Source organism: Vitis vinifera, chromosome 18, assembly GCF_030704535.1.
Source record: "Vitis vinifera cultivar Pinot Noir 40024 chromosome 18, ASM3070453v1".
Classification (NCBI taxonomy): Eukaryota; Viridiplantae; Streptophyta; class Magnoliopsida; order Vitales; family Vitaceae; genus Vitis; species Vitis vinifera.
In genome coordinates, this window is record NC_081822.1 from 14,100,136 (window position 1) to 14,119,450 (window position 19,315).

At 38.0% G+C, this 19,315-nt stretch overlaps 1 protein-coding gene across 8 annotated transcripts; it reads right to left on the bottom strand.

Moving 5' to 3' along the window:
• Positions 1 to 14: 14 nt before the first annotated feature.
• Positions 15 to 17,038, bottom strand: LOC104882625 (uncharacterized). 8 transcript variants are annotated; one of them, XM_059734667.1, is made up of 9 exons: positions 16,573 to 17,030; positions 3,967 to 4,053; positions 2,731 to 2,816; positions 1,788 to 2,354; positions 1,464 to 1,676; positions 1,116 to 1,337; positions 910 to 1,034; positions 559 to 787; positions 15 to 435 (listed from the first exon to the last, which is right to left on the bottom strand). In XM_059734667.1, exons 1-9 carry the CDS (start codon positions 16,573 to 16,575, stop codon positions 432 to 434), a joined length of 1,536 nt encoding a protein of 511 aa, XP_059590650.1. In that variant the 5' UTR covers positions 16,576 to 17,030; the 3' UTR covers positions 15 to 431. The 8 variants fall into 8 exon arrangements, with proteins under 8 accessions (XP_059590650.1, XP_019072342.1, XP_059590651.1 ...); XM_019216797.2 differs by having other exon boundaries at positions 15 to 787; positions 16,573 to 17,029; XM_059734668.1 differs by lacking the exon at positions 3,967 to 4,053 and having other exon boundaries at positions 16,573 to 17,024.
• Between the last annotated feature and the right edge of the window lie 2,277 nt (positions 17,039 to 19,315).

The following is a 19,315-nucleotide window of genomic DNA, read 5'->3' on the forward strand; positions in this document are numbered from 1 at the left end:
AACGAGACAAAATGTTTTAAAAAAAATGGAATTGAATATAAAAGTAAAATTCTACACGGCTGTGCCTCCTGTGAAAACTGTAGGATTAACGAACGATACAACAACCGCTCTTTTTTTCCCACTTTCATCCCTCTGCAGACAAGGTTTCCCACTTTCATCCCCCTGCAGAGAAGGGAGGACAAGGACAAGGACATGCCATTCAGGATGGCAGTCACTAGTTCTCTGGCCAGGGCTACCATTTCTTCCACATTTGTTGCAACACAAAGTATCTTTGGCTTCAGAGTGGCTGCTTTGGTGTATCAAAACAATGTACATTGTGGGCATGGATCGATCTGTTTGATGATTCTTCAAGATGAAAGATCCCAGGGGAAGCTTCTGCAGTTCCATTTTTTTCCCCCTCAATTGTCAGCCTTTCTGTGTCAGCTTCTTGTTCACCTGATTTCTCAGTCTTGTCAGGCTACATCTAAAGAATGGGCAAGAAGATACAAATTCTGACCAAAATTCAAAAGGGATACGAAAATAAAAAATGTTGAGTGACAAGATCACAGTGAGCCAGACCCATGACTACCACTGTTGCTTAAGGGACTTAGAGGACTCCGAGAATCCCAGGTGGTGACCATTGAAGTGTCTTTCTCCTTTCTGATCCCTGCATCATTTGCTAAGTTTGAAGATGTAACACTCTCCTTGCTGCTATTTGGTATCAAGTGCCGGTCATCCACTTGACAGGAGGTCGAGGAAACTTGCTTTCCCCTAAACACACCCCATAGATACAACTTCCCATGAAATCCTGCAAAAATCAATTTGTTCAAGAAATGGTCTGATTTTGTGCAACATAGAATTACGCAACCTTAACAAATCATTAAATACAAACAAAGAAGCTTATTTAACAAATGAGAGTTTTAGACTCACTCCAGTGTCGAAGTGGCAGTTCAGTAGAAGCAAAAACCAAGAGTTCTGCATTTTCAACCACAGTTTGCATGGCTAGCTCGTGGCTTACCATGTCAAGCACCAGGCGATCAAAAACTTTTTCATCTCTGTACAAACATAACACATATCAAAAAGAACCAAATGGGGAAACAAGATCAGAAAATGGAGTAAATTGTTGAAACTGACACCTCTCATTTTCTGGAAAAAAATAAAGCGCAATATTGTCATCACTTGGCTGTGAGATCTGGAAACTTTTAGGCCACACATCAAACTTAGGAAGCATTGTTGGGCAAAGCAATGCTGGTAACAAACTTGCCTGCTGGCACACTTTTAAGCATGCTTTGCTAGACAAATGAGCTGCAAGTCCATTAACAGAATCAAAGTTTTCATTGCAGATGCTAAAACTTCCTCTGTCAATACAACCAAAAAGACAGATTAATACCTTGAATTAGATGTGCAATTGAAAGAATTTGAACATCCCCACCCCAGAGGCTCAGACAAACACATACAGAGGCAGAGATGAATGAAGTGCTTACCTCCATATTGGATCAACGACTGGTTGTGCATGGACAAAACAACTGAATTCTGGGACGTTAGATGGATCAAGTTCTGGGGTATTTGATGGACCAATAATAGCTAATTCAGAAACCGTGTCTTTAGCAGGTTCAGCCTCCTCCCTGGTGTTTCCCTGATCTTCATGTACCAATTTCCTCTGTTTTCCAAGCTCCTGATATTTCTCATAAGTCTCACTGCAATGTGATTCAAAATGTAAGGGAAAAGAAAACAAAATTCCCCACCAATAGAGAGAGAGGAGGAGGAGAGGGGGAGAGGGAGAAAGAGAGAGAGAGGTAAATTCTTACCTGAGATTGGTATCAACCATAGGTTGTTCACTTTCAAAACAAATAATTTCCAGCATATTTGATGGTTCACCTGTAGTTATTTCAGAGGCATTGGTTTTAACAAATTCAGCCTCTTCAATGAAGTTGCCTGCATCATCTGATACTGACTGGCCATGCTTTCCAAGTGTCTGATCTTTTTCATGAATCTTACTGCAAGGTGCATCGCAAGGTTGATGTGAGAGGCTATGTTCTGAACTCTGCACTTCTGCTTTAGTCACTAAGCTAGGTTTGCTCTTTTTTTCCTTCAATCTACTTCTACATTCTGTTGCTTGAGCACTTCTTAAATGTTCACGTCTCTGCACCACGGTCTTAGTCACAGAGCCAGGTATCTCATTTTTATAGCTCAATCTTGTTCTACAATGAGATACTTGCACAATTTTTTTTAACCTCAAACGGTCACCTGTCCTGGCCGGAACAGAACTAGGTGTACTGAGAGGAGATTCTTTTGAAATCCTAGGTGCACAGCCTTCACACATCCAATCCGTCACCACTTCATCGAGCTTTTCTGGCAGTTTATCTAAGCAGTAGCTGAAAGAGTGGAGTGAACCAAAGATTATCAATAACCCATTTACAATAATACATCAAAAAAGGACCTAGCCAACATCATAAAATGAAGTCATTACATTTTTGTTTTACATAAAATTGAGGCTAATAATTTCTCACAACATTTTATATGATTTTATTTGAGTGCAGGAAAGGGATTAATTATAGAATTCCAAAAATGATTGTTATTGTACCAATTTTTCTCTTTTTAAATAATACATGTACAGAAAGGGAAACAATAAGTACAAATCAGCTTTTAGTGCCATGGAATATGGTTATTTCCATACATACAAGGCAATAACCATAATCAACATTACTTTCTGCCAGCATAAAAAATAGGATGGTCAGAGATGGAACTTGCCGGTGCTCAGCAGATGTATGACATTTGGTACAGTAAGTCAGAGCCTCATAGTAGCCTCTGTCACCACACTTCTGACAAACAGTCGCCTATACCAACAAGATGTTCTATATTAGTCCATGATTAAGCATAGGAATATTACTTTAAGAATCAACAGCCCACAACTGAAGAATGCATAGTTTTTGACAGTCCTATAACGAAACCCCCCAGTGCTTCATTATAGTTGGGTTCCATACACAAGACACTTTTATCAACTGAATCTGCTCCAACAACTAAGTCCATCTGTCACAGAATCGCACTATCAACAAGTGGCATCCTCAAAGGAGAACTCTGATAGCCTGCCAAATTTAGTTCAAGACAAAGTTGCAATTCATAGAAACATCAAAGTATATTTTTGCATTCAGTAACTCCCACATGACTAAGGGCAAAATACCAAGCATCTTCCCAGTTGGCCAACAATTAGGATGTGCATAAAAATTTTCATTATTAACATGAAATATCAACTTCACAGGCCCATATTTTGTTTTATTTGTAAATGTCAAAGTTGACTTTCACGAACAAAAACAGTGGAGGAGCCACAGACATTTTCTGCCAAGGTCAAAAAACAACAGTTTTATTGTAGAGGGAGGGGGGAAGGGAGAAGGGGGAAGGGGGCCACAACCACCTCCCCCCTACCCCCCAAAAAAACCAAAGGCCCTAAATAGATCCACCACTGCCAAAAAAGACCTTGGCACTGGGGTCACAAACTATAACTAAATGAAATTCCAATTTTTTTCAAAGAGCACAAAGGGACTTGTACATTCCAGCATGGTAAGTGAGAGAGAGAGACAAAGAGAAGGAAAACGAGAGACAGTCAGGAAGATAGGGAGGGAGGGAGGAATTTTTTAGTCAGCATTATAATCTGTGTAAGAAGATAAGAAGGTTTCATAATTCCACTTTAGTCGTCATCAGGAATATCAGAAATGAAAGTTAGTATCGCTTTATGAATTTTTCTCTTAGAGCAATAAGCCTTACTTATAGGCTTTAGAACTCTAAAACTCACAAAACCATCAATGGATGAAACCCAACCAATACTGTCTATAAGGCCTCTGGTTCTTGCCCTAGAGCTCCTAAACTTTCCAAAAAGTGGAAGCAAAGGGTGCTTTCAAGCAGCAAGGTTTACACCTATTCGCATTAGTTTATCCAAAGTTCCTTACTGACCAAAATCACTAGTGGAATAAAAAATAGTGGGACACACACCTTCGAAAGCTTAGCCCATTTCTTAGGTCTCCAACCACTGCTGCTTCTGCTACGGTGAAGGATGGTGGAGAGAAGGTAGAAACCCAACTGATATAGTAGTCTATTAGGCCTCTGTTTCTTGCCCTGGAGCTCTTAAACTTTCCAAAAAGTGGAAGCAAAACAAAGATTGAAATTCTAATTGTCCAAATTAAAAGAAAATAGAAACTTAAGCAAAAGGAAGTTTTATACCAAGGGGTTTTATACCAAGGGATTTCCAGTGAAAAATACTTTCTAACTTCTAATTTCTAAATTAGGACTCAAATAACTTTGTAAAAAACTAGTCTGCAAAATCATCATAATATCCTTGGCTTTGTTTTAATAGGCAAATAGAGAGAATATATTTGACAAGCGCTAATCCAAAAATAAAGGGGGTTGCACCCATAGTTCACATGAAGCATACATAGGATGCCAAAAGGCTAGAAAAAATAAATAAATAAATAACAGTAACCTATACAGAAAAAAAAATGAAACAAAGAGGGACCATCTACACCAAAACAACCTCCAGACAGAAAAAAGAAACAAATTAAAAAAATCTTTACAAGACTCAAATGTGTCTTGCATCTCATCAATGGTCCTACCGCTCCACTCTTGCTAAATAGTCCAAAACAAAACATAGAGAGATCATTCTTGTAACTTCTTTTCTTCCTCACAAAACTCTCATGCTACCCCAATAAAAGCTCTCTAATTGATCTTGCCAAACACCTGAAAGTCTCCAAAAAAAACAAAAACTCAAAGACCAATTGCCATAAATTTCCAGCTGTACTATGATGAAGGATATGGCTGATTGGTTGCTCGTCACTTCTATACAAGCAATAACACTTAGCAAGAGGCTCCATCTTCTTCTCTACTGTCAATATCCCAGGCCATCTTCGATGCACCAATAACAGGTCACATTATTTGTAGGGATCCCTCAAAGACCATTCTTCTTTTTCTAGGAAAGAAACTACAGAAACTGCTTCAAAATAACTAAAAAATTATTTGACAGAAATTTTCATCCTCAGGACCTTTTCACACCAATCTGTCCTCACATCCTCTAGTCACCACCACTTTTTGAATTTGCTAAAAGAAAAGAGTCCAAGATATAAAACTCCCTATCATGGAAATTCTTGAAAAACAAGGAATCCAATGCCCACCATCTCCCATATCCTCCCAATCATTGTGCACTCAGCATCTTTCAAACTTGCAATGGAAAATAATATGGGGAAAGATTCCCTTAAAACAACTCCACTGGACCACAAACCATGCCAAAACCTCACACTTCTACCATCACCTACTTCAAAGTTAGTTCTTACTTGAAACACTACCCATCTTTTCCTAATTGCTTTACATAGCCCAAATCCATATACTTCCTCCCCCTCACTGAACACCACCATATCTCCTCCTCACTGAATTTGCCCAAAATAACCTGTCTCCAAAAGTTATCCCCACACATATCAAATCTCCAACTCGATATACACAAACATGCCTTGTTGAGTAAAAGATGATTTTTAATCGCTAAGCCACTTTTTTTCTTATCTAAACACACAGTTGATCAATTAACTAAGGTTTCTTGTCCAAAGAACTGTCTTCCCATGTGAAGTCCTGTTAAACCTTTTCCAATCTCATGTGTACCAACCTCCCTTGGAATAATGAACATGTAAAGATGGTAGATGCGCAATCTCGATAAAGTACTCTTTGAAAGGATTAATCTGCCACCATAGACAAAAACTGGCATTTCCATGACATTAACCTTTTGAAAAGATTCTCCTCCACAACATCCCAAAAGGTAGAACATTTGAAAGGAAGCACCCCATAAAAGACCAAGATAGGTGGATTGTAACTTACCCACCTTGCAACCTAGCAAAGAATTCACTTTTCTTCAAGTTTATACTCAACCTAAAACAGCTGCAAACCAAAGAAAGAGCTCATCTCAAATAGAACCTTTAATTAGATGAAACATCACCAAAAAGCAGTGTATCATTAGCAAAAAGCAAATGATAACCTCCTCATTCTCTTTCCTTTAACCCCCATTTTAAAATAAAAAATGAAGCCTCCCTCCCCTATTCCAGTAACAAAATAGCTCAGAGCCTCCAGTACTAGAACAACAAATAAGATATAGGATCCTATTGTCTCAACCCAAAAATCAAAAGGAGTGTCATTCACCAAAATAGAGACCCTTACAAATGATATCCAAAAATCTTATCCAGTCAATTCACTTTTGGCCAAACCCCATCATATTGATAGGAAAAAAGAGAAATTCAAATTTACATAATCATAAATTTAATTGTCTATAAAACCTATGTATTGCTTTTTTTTCCGTATCTATAAATTTTATTGCTCATAAAAAAAACAAAAACAAAAACAAAACTTTTACTTGGTAACAATCAAAGGTCTTTCCGATATCCAACTTACAAACTACCCCCACTTCTCAATTTCTTCAATCTAAAATCAATGACTTCACTAGCTATCAATGTAGGATCCAAAATTTTATGGTTTTTGACAGATGCATTTGAAGCCTTTGGCAAAATTTTCCTCACTACTTTCTTCATTCTACTAGCCAAAGCCTATGTGAAATTTTGTATAAGCCCCTAGGCAAAATAATGGACCTAAAATCCTTCGAAACTTTGGTTCCTCCTTTCTTATGACTCAACACTAAGAAGTTAGCATTAAGGCTTGTCTCAAAGTTCCCAAGCTTAAAGAATTCACTCAACATACCTGAAACTTTTCTTTTGATGAAATCCCAACAATTGCCTAGAAGCCAAAGTGCGTCCATCTAGCGTAGGTGCCTTATCCCCACATAAGCCATCTAGAGAACCTTTTATTTACTTTAGAAAATAATAAAGGTCATCTTTAGTTAAGTCAACTTCCTTTTCATGAATAAGGCTCACAGAACCTATGAGAGGAAGAATGAAAGAAAGGAAAAAAAAAAAAAAAAACAGAAAAAGAAAGAAGAAATGAAAAAAAAAAAATGAATTCAACAAATTTTCCTCTCATTCTTCTTAAATTTTATTCCCCTTCTCTATCAAAAATAAAGAAATTGAAAATATATAAGCCTATAAGGTTTTAAGGATCTTTATTACAGTTCATTTAACTCTATATCTTTCATGTTCATTTACCTCTATATTTTCCATGATAAACAAAAGAATTTGTGATTCCATTTTATTTTTACCTTCCCCTATTACTTTCCAAGATAAAAACAAACCCAAAGGAGCACATGCCCACAAAACATGAGTGTTGGAAAAATCCATTTGGATTCATGCTATGGATATTTACTAGGGAATGTTGAATCCTTGCCTCATTGACTAATAGAAAGGTTTGGACTGAAGGAAAGCAAATATCAAGGTTTGGAGTAAAGAAGAAAGCCTCCATAAACATATGATAGGGTCCCTTGAGACAAAATATGGTAGGCCTTAGAGATATAGGAGTTTGAAATACCTATTTTGATATGAGATATTATTTATTTCTTTATTTTTTGATAGGCAAAATATGACGAAACCATGACGGCCAAAATAGTAACCAAGGGGAGAAATATAAATTTCCAATCATAGTAAGCTTTGATCAATTGCAAGCATCACAACCCTCTTTTTTGGTTCTGCGATGGATAAATTAACTAGATACATATAGGAAGAGATCTCATGGTATTGCCAACAGTATATGCGATCTTCAGAACATGGTTGGACAAAGTTGAGTTAGAATCAATTATATATAGAGAGATCAAGATAGAAGAGGTAGGCTAGCTGAAGCACAAGAGTGTTCAAGGTGTGTTGAACAATCATGTCAAACATTGATACCAAACTCTTCAAATGCACCCAACATACCCATGCCAACATAATAAGGGTGTAAGTGCAAAATTCTCATTTTTTATTTGCTTTTTTTTGTGATAAAGGCAAATAATGGCTATATATTGACAAGCTACAATTTCTAAAGCAACAGGAAATGGAAAATCCTCCACACTCCAACTCCAACAAATCCAAAACTCTATTGTCCCAAAAAATGAAAATGCCTCCTAACACTCTTTTGGCATCAACTGCACCCCAGTTCAAAAATCTTCCTACACCCAAGCTTCTTACCACTTGTAATGACATCTCTTACACCTTAGCCTCAAGAAGGCAAACCAGATTGACCTTCTAAGGCCTAACCACAAACTAAATCAACTTCCTTTTCTCACCATCATTGAGCCCCCTCACATTCCAAGAAAGGATTTTAATCTTCATCAATCAACTAGAACCAATTCCCAATTGTCCTTGTCACTCCTTCTAAATGAAAGAGAAGAACCTTCATAACTGACCTAACATTCCAATCTCCTTAACTCCCTTTCGAAATGAGAAGAGGACTAAGGTTTCTTCTTCCACCCTCTAGTTGGGGTCCCACATCTAGATTTTGTCCTTAATTTCTTCACCAAAGTCCAGATTTCCGCTTCAAAACCCTCAATTGGCATTCCTAAAAATCTACTAAAATTTGCAAGCTTGGTGAAATCCTTGTCTAATAGCAGATCCTCTCTATCCAAACAATCAGAGCCCCCACCTGATCTGATGTCAACCACCATTACCCTCTAACAAAACACCACTCTCTTGGGTGGGAAAGAAATTCTCTGGGAAGACAATTGTTGATTCATCGTGAAGAACCATTGATAAGAGGCCCCTTCACAGCATCAAGCACTCTTTCCGACACTCCCCCACCAAGCTCAAGAAATCCTTCCCCTCCCCGCTCAATACCTAAGGTTTCTCTATTGTCCCTTTCCTTATCAGAATTTTACACCACCCAGAAAGGAGTAGAAGAAGAGGAAGAAGGCCCTTCCCCTGAAGAAAGCGAAGCCCAAAAAAGTGTACCTTGGAACCTAAGAGCTTCATCAGCTACAAACATCGACATCATCTCCAAGGAGGATAACTTTGACGCACAAGGATTTAAAGCTTCTATGCTCTCTAGTACGATCAACAATCTTCTAGGGCTCCGATGACTTCTTACTTTTCTGGAAAGATCTAAAGGAGGCACTTGCCTCAAAACTCTTCTCCACTCCCCTCTTAAAGTGCAATCGACCCACCTCTAAAGAACCTTAGGGCTTATTTGGCAACTGTTTTCAAGAACAATTTTTTGTTCTTTAAAACATAAAAACAGGAAAACACGTTTGGCAACTAGAAAACTATTTTTTGTTTTTTGTTATTAAAAATAGAAAGCAGGGTGTTTTCAAAGAACATTTTTCAGTTGTTTTCACTTGTTTTTTGAGGACTGTTTTAAAAAATAATTATACAAACATGTAGAATGATAAAAAATAAAACACTAGATATAAAAATTATTTTTAAAAATATTAAAAACAAGTTGAAAACATTTCAGGTTTTCAAACAAACTTTTGTTCTACAAAACATCAAAAAACAATTACCAAACAGGGCCTTAGGCTTTATCCAAAATGGGGCATCCTATTCCCTCAATCCTCCATAGGACCCAACTTGGCCCAAGGCCCATTAGATAGGCCCAAATCCTCATCATCCTTTCCACAAGACTTACCTGTAGTGACAAAAGGCGAGGGATGGGATTCTACAGAGCCGTTAGCCCTTATCTCAGCAAAAACAATACCACCTCTCCCTTTTGTAGAGAACACAAGTCTTCAAATGACACATGGACTACCACCTTATTAGAAAACTCTCCTTTCACTCTCTCTAGTGCATGACCTAACCATACTATCTTCTCCTACCTTCCTTTCACTTTAAAATAGAGATGACTGCACCTCGCTACTCCATGGTGGAATCTCCCACCACAATTGAATTGCAAAGCAAGAGAATCCCATCACCACTAGCAAAAAACCAAGAAACTTCCACCCTTTGATCTCAATGAGAACTCTGGCTGACTGTAGTTTCTGACGCTCCACCATTTCGTCATCCACAGCCACAAACCTACCACAAGTTTCCCCTAATCTTTTAAATAAACCTTTTCCCCAAAGATGCAAGGAAAGACCCAAAATCCTTACCCACGCTTCCCAAACGCCCCTCTCCTCCTCAAGGCACTCGATAGAGGGATTCAACCAATCCAAAAAGAAGTTTTTTCCATTGAACCATTTCACCTCCGGGCAAAGCACCCTCTCAGCTTCACCTACATCCACAAACTAGAAAAGAATGAGGGACCCTCCCAACAAAGCCAAATGAAGCTTTTTGTTCAACTACCAATTGAACTGAACCCAATTTCTCAAACAGATGAAGTTTGGGGGTTGATCATAAAATCCCTCCATCTTCCCACAAGACTCCTATTAAAAGCTTCCTCATTTTTGTTTATCACCTCCTTTTCAATTTCAATCCACATAGCATTACATTGTTCAAAAGAGCCAAAGGGCATCGCCTCTACTATCGAGCCCTCTTTCTTGTTGCCAGTCCCACTAGGGACCAACACCTTCTTAGAGGTAGCTTTAGACTCTTCCACTCTTCTTTGGATCAAAGAAACACCAAGGCTTCTTAACTTGCTAGACAGGATCTTCCATCCCCTTACAAATCCTCTTTCTTTAGGAAATACCAAGGAGAACCTCTTTTCTTCCACATCCCTAACAATGAAAAACATAAATCACCCTGCTCTATTACTATGCAACTCCAACAAGTATCATCTATCACCTCCCACCCAAACCTTTCTAAAAAGTTCCCCATCCTTGAGCACACTACAGGTTTCAACCCTTTCCACTAGCAAAGCCAATCCTTTCCCACCGAATCTAATCCAGGACATGAAGTTTGGACCTCTTTCGCAAATCTTCCCAATCACCTTCCTTTGGTCTCCTTGATCGAAACCTTAAAAGTTTTTGAATCAACACCAAACCAGCACTTACCTCCGGGACAAACCACCAACATGTTTTTCTCAAGAAATTGAAGACAAAGGTTTGTAGGATGATCCGTGGTGCCTAGAAGGGGATTTCAATTCTGTTAGATTTCCAGGGGAAAGAAGGAATGAATCTAGATTCACGGCATATATGACGAGGTTCTCAAATGTTATAGAGGAACTAAGATTAAAGGACCTTTCTCTCTTTGGAGGTCTGTTTATGTGGTGTGAAGGTTTGAACTCTTAAGCAACTTCAAGACTAGACTTCTTTTTAGTCTCTAATGAGTGGGAGGACCATTTTTCCGATCTCTTTCAATTTGTTCTTCCTACGCTCACTTCTAGCCATTGTCCCATTATTCTTGAGAGTAGAGGGATCAAAAAAGGGAAAAGCCCTTTTAGATTTGAGAACATGTGGCTAAAGACTAAAGGATTCAAAGACCTCGTGAGAAATTGGTGGATTAGGTATATTGTTAATGGTACTAGTCGTCATTGCCTTGCTGAGAAGTTAAGGCTCTCAAGAAGGACCTTAAAGTATGGAACAAAGAAGTTTCTGGAAATGTCTCTTTAAACAAATCAGAAGCCTTTTCCCGCTCATACTTTTGGGACACTAAAGAGAGAGAGTTGCTCCTCTTTCTCTTGAGGAGGTAGATGCTAGAAAGGGGGCCTTGGAGGATTACAAGAAGTGGGCTTTATTGGAAGAAACTTCATGGAAACAAAAATCTAGGGAAATCTAGTTAAGTGAGGGTGATAACTCCAAGTTTTTTCACAAGATGGCCAATGCTTGTGCTAGAAGAAACTTGTTAACTAGAGTCAAAGTCAATGGGGTTACTTTGACGGCTAATGAAGAAATTAAGAATGGGGTCTATAGAACTCATCATTCTCTTCTCTCGAAGATGAAGGATTGGAGACCGAGCATAAGAGGTTTATGTTTCGAAGTGTTGGGGGAAGATAGGTCTCAAAGCCTAGAGGTGTCATTTTTAAAGGAGGAAGTTTTTGAAGCCTTGAGTAGTCTTTGTGGAGATAAAGCTCTAGGCCCAAATGGTTTTACCATGACTTTTTGGCATTTTTGTTTGGATTTTGTCAAGTCAAAGATTATAGCTTTCTTTAGGGAGTTCTTCCTTCATGGCACCTTTCAAAGAAGCCTAAATTACACTTTCCTGGTATTGATCCCAAGAAAAATGGGGAGCTAAAGATTTGAAAGAGTTTAGACCAATAAATTTGGTAAGGGGCTTGTACAAGTTGCTTTCCAAAGTCTTGGCAAACAGGCTTAAGACAATACTAGGAGAGGTGGTTTCAGATACTCAACATGCTTGTATTCAAGGTAAACAAATTTTGAATGCAATGTTCATTGCTAGTGAGGCCATTGATTCTAGGTTAAAGGGCGACATTCCCAGTCTCCTTTTAAAGATGGATATTGAGAAGGTTTGTGATCATGTCAATTGGGATTTCCTACTAACAGTCATGACTAAAATGGGGTTTGGGCAAAGGTGGATAAGTCAAATAAAATGGTGCATTTCCACAACAAGCCTTTTTGTCTCCATCAACGGAATCCCTTCAAGATTTTCTCATAGCTCTAAGGGCTTGAGGCAAGGTGACCCGTTATCCCCTTATCTATTCATTTTGGCCATGCAGGCTATTAACCAATTGTTGTTCAAAGCCATAAGTGGTAGCCACATCTCTTGGTTTAAGGTGGGTTAAAGCAGTGGAAAGGGGATGGACATGTCCTATCTTTTGTTCACCAACAACACCCTAATCTTCTGCAAGGCTGATGGTGATCAATTGAGATATCTAAGTTGGGGTGTTAATGTGGTTTGAGTTGATCTCTATGTTAAAAGCGAATATGGAGAAAAATGAGGCCATTCCTGTAAGGAGGGTTACGATAGTGGAGGATGTTGATTCAATGTTAGTGTGTAGAGTTGGGAAGCTTTCCACCTCCTACTTGGGTCTTCCTTTAGGTGCCTCTTTTAAATCTTCCAGGGTGTGGGATGTAGTGAAAGAGAGATTTAGAAAAACATTAACAATGTGAAAGAGGCAATACCTTTCCAAGCGTGAGAGGCTTACTTTGGTAAAGAGAACCTTCTCAAGCCTCCCGATTCGTTTCATGTCTCTATTTATTATTCCTAGAAAGGTGAGTTCAAGACTCGAAAATATCCAAAAGGATTTTTTATGGGGCAGTAGAACCTTAGAGAAAAAGCCTCATTTGGTGAATGGGAATTTAGTTCGTGTAAATAAGAAAGAGGGAGGCCTTGGAATTTGTAGGCTTTTTGCCTTAAACAAAGCCTTACTCAAAAAGTGGAGTTGGAGATTTGTTGATGAGAGGGGAGCCCCTATGGAAGTAAATCATTATTAGGAAGTTTGGAGAAGAGGAAGGAGGGTGGTGTTCGAGAGGAGTGAGAGGAGGTTATGGTGTAGGGGTGTGGAAAGTCATCAAAAATGAATGGGAGGGTATAAGAAGCAGATCTCACTTTATAGTTGGGAACGTGAGAAAGGTTAAGTTCTGAAAAGACTTGTGATGCGAAGACCAAACTTTGAAAGAAGCTTTCCATAACTTATTTTTGTTGCCAATAAACAAATACAATTGGATATTAGAGGCTTGGGAGTAAGGTGGGGATTCAAGTAGCCAGAGCCCTCACTTTTCAAGACATCTTAACAATTGGGAGATGGGAAAAGTGGAAAATTTGTTTCACAAGCTACAACTGTTGGTTGTTAGAAAGGAAGTGGAGGACATTTTGAGCTAGAAAGAAAGCAAGAACAGCAAATTTTCAGTTAGATATCTTTATTACTCCTACACTAGGGCTTCTAGAGATCCTTTTCCGTTTAGTATTATTTGGAGGTCATGGGCTCCAGTGAGGGTCAGTTTTTTTGCCTGGGAAGCGTCTTGGAGCAGACTTTTAACTCTTGATCAACTGAAAAGGAGGGGTTGGAATATCCCGAATAGGTGTTACTTATGCAAAACAGAGGAGGAAACTATAGATCACTTACTCCTATTCTGTGACAAGGCTAGAATGTTGTGGAACTTGATTTACTCCCTTTTTGGTGTGGAGTGGGTCATGCATTCCTCAATTAGAAGAAATCTGTTAGGTTGGCATAGCTCTTTCGTGGGTAAAAAATGGGAGAAAGCGCGGAGGACTGCCCCTTTATGCTTATTGTGGACTATTTGGAATGAAAGGATTAGAAGAGCTTTCAATGACGTCAAGCGATTCAACCAAGCAATTAAATCTATTTTCATATATACTTTTGTGAATTGGGCTAAGGAGTATAAATAGGATCACACGTTATCTTTGATTGATTTTGTAGATTGGTTGTTTGTTAGGTAAGAGGATGACTTTTTTTTTTTTTTTTGTCCCCTTACTACCTAGCTTTTTTTGGGCTTTTATTATATACTTCGTGTGTACTTGTTTTATATACTCCTATTTTGCTTTAGATGTTTACTTTTTTTTTCTTTATTAAAAATAAGGATAAAAGATAAAAGAGAGATTTTTTTTCCAATGATATATTATTTTTTGCTTTTAATTTTTTTTTTTTTTCTTTATCAAGTCATATTGAGGTGCCATTCAAGATCATTTTTCAACAAGTCCTTGTATCATAAAATTTTGGATATGAAGGGTCAAACACCTAAAAACACACCTGCACCTGACACACGTACCTGAACTTGACACCCTTACTTGAACCCATTTAACACATAAGCATCATATGCCTTAGGAAAAGTTTTACAAAACAACTATGAGACTAACTGTATTTGTTCTATAGAATCCTATGCTGTCCAGTTAAATATAGGAAAAAATATAATGAGTGTGACAGCAATGGAATGTTGGGATGGATAAGGGGTGATACAAGAAAGGAAAAAAATGGAGATGATCATATTGAAAGTGAAAGAAAATTTATTAAGATGGTTTAACCATGTGCAACAAAACCAATACTGCACTACAGACAAGGAATGACAATTCAAATTGAAGGAGCTGCTAGAACAAGGTAATGAACAGAAAAGATGTGGAATGCAGTAGTAAGAAAAGAAATACTGGCATATAATTTAATATCAAGCAAAGCTATAGATACGACAAATAGTAACCAGGATCAGATACCGACTACAAATACACCATCCCAGGATTTAAGAAGCCAGACACAACAAGTTAAGAGTAAGAAAAAAGGATTTTGTTATTTGTACATGCATAAGTACATATGCATACATACATGCATATATGTATATATATAGATAGATAGATAGATAGATGGATAGATATAAATTTTTCATACAAAATGCTCATTTTGCAGTATCACAGGAACAAGTCATGATTTTTGAATTCAATCTGTTAACTATCAAGACACATAGATCTGCATCCTTACATCTGGTTAAAATCTATCAATCAAGAATGTAGTCAGACCAGATCCAGATTATGATCTGGTCCATTGTGAAGCATATCACAATCTCATGGTAACATAGTAGAAGTGTCAGTTTGAAGAACTCAACATTCTTGCAACAATATACCTGCAATATACAATCACTGAGAGAGGGATCAGGAAGTAATGATTTCAGAACAAGGTTGTTATGACTTATGATTAGTTTGAGAATCCACGGCTACACACCCACCCTCATAACATAGTTGAAGGGATGAACATGATCCTTTTTTTTTATTGGAACATGATCCTAATACAAGACTCCTACATTTCATTTTCTTTACCTGTGTATAAGACTCTATCACAACAATGGGGTATGGCATCTGATCAAAAAGAAAACAATGGGGTATGGCCTACTTCTATACCTACATAAAATTGATAAGAAGAATAATACTTGTAAGCTCGTATCGCCATTGATCCTTTTCCAAACCCAACTGTGATTTGATCCAAAACATATAAGAACTTTCAATTGTACAATATTCTTGTATATGCCATCATTGGATCAGTTAAATTGCCAAATCCAAGAATGTGCAAATGTTGCATCATGAAATTATGCCATGCTGATAATGTGACACTCGAGAATAAAAAAAAGAAAATCAACCATCATTGTGATGATTTCTGCATAGAGGCCAATCAATGGAAGCACAAAAGACACTATCCTAATACTTACCACATGCCTACAATGTCTTCAGAATATAAACTATTGCCTGCTCATCAACCTTACTTATGCATCCCTATGCCAGCACATGCTTTGCAGGACTCTATGACAAAATCACAATTGGCAATTGGTATTTTGAGTTGCCTCCACCACTAACTAAAATGCTCCAAAATGCTTCACTGAACTCTTTTTTCCTCCCCTTGAGCCAACACAGGCGAACATTCCCTTGTGTAAGGTGTGTAGTTAGGATGTTAAACTCGAACATCTAATTAATATAGAGTGGTTACGTTGCAAAAAGCCACTTTATTCCATCAAACGAAACCCTATTGGACAAAAAAATCACCAATCCAGAAGCTTAAGCAAGCACAAATATTTTAGTCCATCAACCGTCTCCCCTGTTTGGCCAGTAAGAAAACCGAGTAAAAATGAAAAATACAGTTTATATTCTTCTTTACAAACTACTATTTTTTTGCATTCCGGTTTCCTAAACTTAAAAAATACATCAAATGACGACTTAAATCCTCAATGTGTTTCTGCATTCTCTCATCAACCAAACAGAACATGACATCAAAAAACCACAACCACACACGATCCCCAGTCCGTACATTTCCACTAATTACTGAATAACAAATGTAATAATTAACAGTAATCTACCGAATAAGCATTCAAACCGACCATAAAAATAATAAATAAAATAAAAATAAAAAAAATAAAAAACGAAATATTCCCACAAGAATCCGTACCATAATTAATGAAGATTCATGGACCACCAACAAGAAATTCACCGAATGCTGAACCTTTCCCGAAATAAAAGGAGCAAGAAAGTGAAGTTATTAGGGTTTTGAGAAAAACCCTTCAAAAACCAGCACACATCAAATAACCATTAATTACAACCCCTTACAAGGAATGTAAAAAGGAATGAGCAAAGGCAAAGAAAGTAATATGAAAAAGCCCTAGTTCATCTGTCACTTTCTCGAGAAAACCGCTGGAAAACAAGGAGCGCAGGCTTCCGTTAAATCGTAGATACCCAATCAAAATATACAAAATTATTTGCGTCAGCCGAGGGTCGGGTCACACCCATACAAGCATCAGCTAAGGCGCGTGTGAACGAGGGCGTTGGCTTCCTGAGTATTCTAAAGTGAAGTTGGGAACACCCGCCACTCTGCCCCCATTTTAAACGGCACGTGGAAACCTACTGCCCGGCGCGTGGAAGTTAAAAGACCCCAGTCTCTTTTTCATGGTAAAAATATTTATGGTATGTTTTTGTTTCCAAATCTGGTTTAATAACGTCGATTTATCAATATGTAATATAATTTCCTACTTGTAAAAATATTTATGGTATGTTTTCGTTTCTAGAATTGATTTAATGACTTCAATTTAACAATATATAATATAATTTTTCGCAAAATTACTTTGAAAAATGAAGAGATAAAAAGGAAGGGTTTTTTAATGGGAAACTTGTGTTTTGATGGGGCCATTTGGGAAATATATGGTTTTCGAACCCAACTTTATGAAATGTGAAAATCAGCTTTTAATGTGGAAAGTTATATATTTTTCGCACTATGAGCCAGCTGCATATTTTGTGTCGAGATTGCCCCCGGGTCTAATGATTTTCCAAAATTATCATTTTTGTTTTTTTTCCCGTACCCACCATCCGTATCTCCCTCCCTTCCCAATGAAACCGGTCAGCACTTTGCCGATGTTCTCATTGGCCACCACTCACACCTCTTTCCGGTTGGTAATCTCTTTCTCCCTCCCTTTCCGTTCCCTCTTTCTCATCCTTTCGAAATCACCAAAGGAAAGAAAGAGGGAAGGAAAATGGAGAAAGGGGGAGGTTGCCAGGTGGAGAAAGCTATGAGCGATAGCCAATGATGAAGCCGATAAAGTGTTGATCAGAGGCGACAACAGGCAGTGGCGATGGTGGATAACCAGGGTTGGAGGGTAGAAGGCGCGACTGAGTTCCACCATTAACCTCTACCCAGAAGTGAGCTTGCCCTCGTCGGCCTCCCTCTCGTCCCTCCTCGACGTCTCTCCCTACGCTAATGCCTCCGCCGCTGCCGTCAATGATCGCAAGAGTTGCTCCTACAATGGTTGCGACAACAGCAATGTGTGCGATCAGCAGGTGCCCTAATTCTCCACTATCGTCGCCGTCACAACTACCAACGACCTACTGCTCTTGCTGCCTTTCATCGACGGCAAAACCGGGTGGCACTTCGTCGGCTTCATCACCGATTATCGCTCACAACTTTTTCCGACCGGCAACCTCCCCCTGTCTCCCTTTCCCTTCCCTCTTTCTCTCTCTTAGTGATGTCGAAATGGAAGAAAAGAGAGAGAAAAAAGGAAGGGAAAGGAAGAGAGGGGGAGATTGCCAACTAGAGAGAGGTGTGAATGGTGGTCGGTGATAACGTTGTCAAAGTGTCGGTCGGTTTCATTGGGGAGGGAGAGAGGGAGAGGCGGATAGTGGGTAAAGGAGGAAAAAAAACAAAAAGGATAATTTTGGAAAATCACTAGACTCGGGGACAATCTCGACACAAAATATGCAGTCAGCTTAGAGTGCATGAAAAATATATAACTTTCCACATAAAAGCTGGTTTTCAAATTTCATAAAGTTGGGTTTCGAAAACCATATATTTTTCAAATGGCCCCATCAAAACACAAGTTTCCTTTTTTTAATTGCCTTAAACTCCCAAATTTTTTAAAAGTTTAAGTTTATTTTTTAAGATTTGAATTTACAATATATATCATATTTGTTAATAAAAAGCATTTATGAAAGGAAAATATATTTTGAACCAAGGAATTTTAAAAGTTGTTTTCACATCTGAGAAAACAATTAAGTATATAGCTTTTAAGTATAATTTAACTAATTGGATTATTTTAAACCCTAATTTTCAAATCAAGATTATTAAAGGAGAAAGTTTCATTCCTAATCACTCAACTCATGGAATTTGCAGGGTTCACGAGACCATGGCCCCTAAAAAGAATGCCCAAGCTCCTAGCCAGAAAACCCAACCCAGTCAAGCTCCTTCTCCCCATAAAATGCTATGGAGCCAACAAGTTGAAGAAGAAGAAGCAAGGATTCATTCTTCAAAAGGTGAAGTTGTGATTATGGTTCCATTAATATTCTTTTCTATCTTAGTTTCAGGAGGATGAATGGATTATATAACAATGTTGTCACTGGTTTTCCATATCTTAGCTTTTGTAGAGGTGTTGTTAATACGCTTACAAGGATAATCTGGATATTCCTCTTGTTTGAAGAGTTCAAACCAAATCCAAAACTTAATATTTTTCTTTTCTTGTCTTAAGTAGGCATAACATTCTTCTTGGTAAATGGTTCTAATGACCTTAGGGATAATACTAAAGAACTAATCATTTCTTTGTTTATTGACTTCATAATAGAAGTCCTTTCTTAAGAGATCCTTGTTGATCTCAAAGTCCTCATCACTTAGGCTTATTGTGTTAATCATCTGAGAATAGGTAGGAGACATA

Bases quoted from the DNA above. Each gene is read 5' to 3' on its own strand.
- LOC104882625 (XM_019216797.2), bottom strand. The intron at 1,035-1,115 runs GTGTCAGTTTCA...ATGTTTGTACAG, and splicing joins TTTTTTCCAGAAAATGAGAG to AGATGAAAAAGTTTTTGATC. The intron at 788-909 runs GTGAGTCTAAAA...TGATTTTTGCAG, and splicing joins ACTGCCACTTCGACACTGGA to GATTTCATGGGAAGTTGTAT.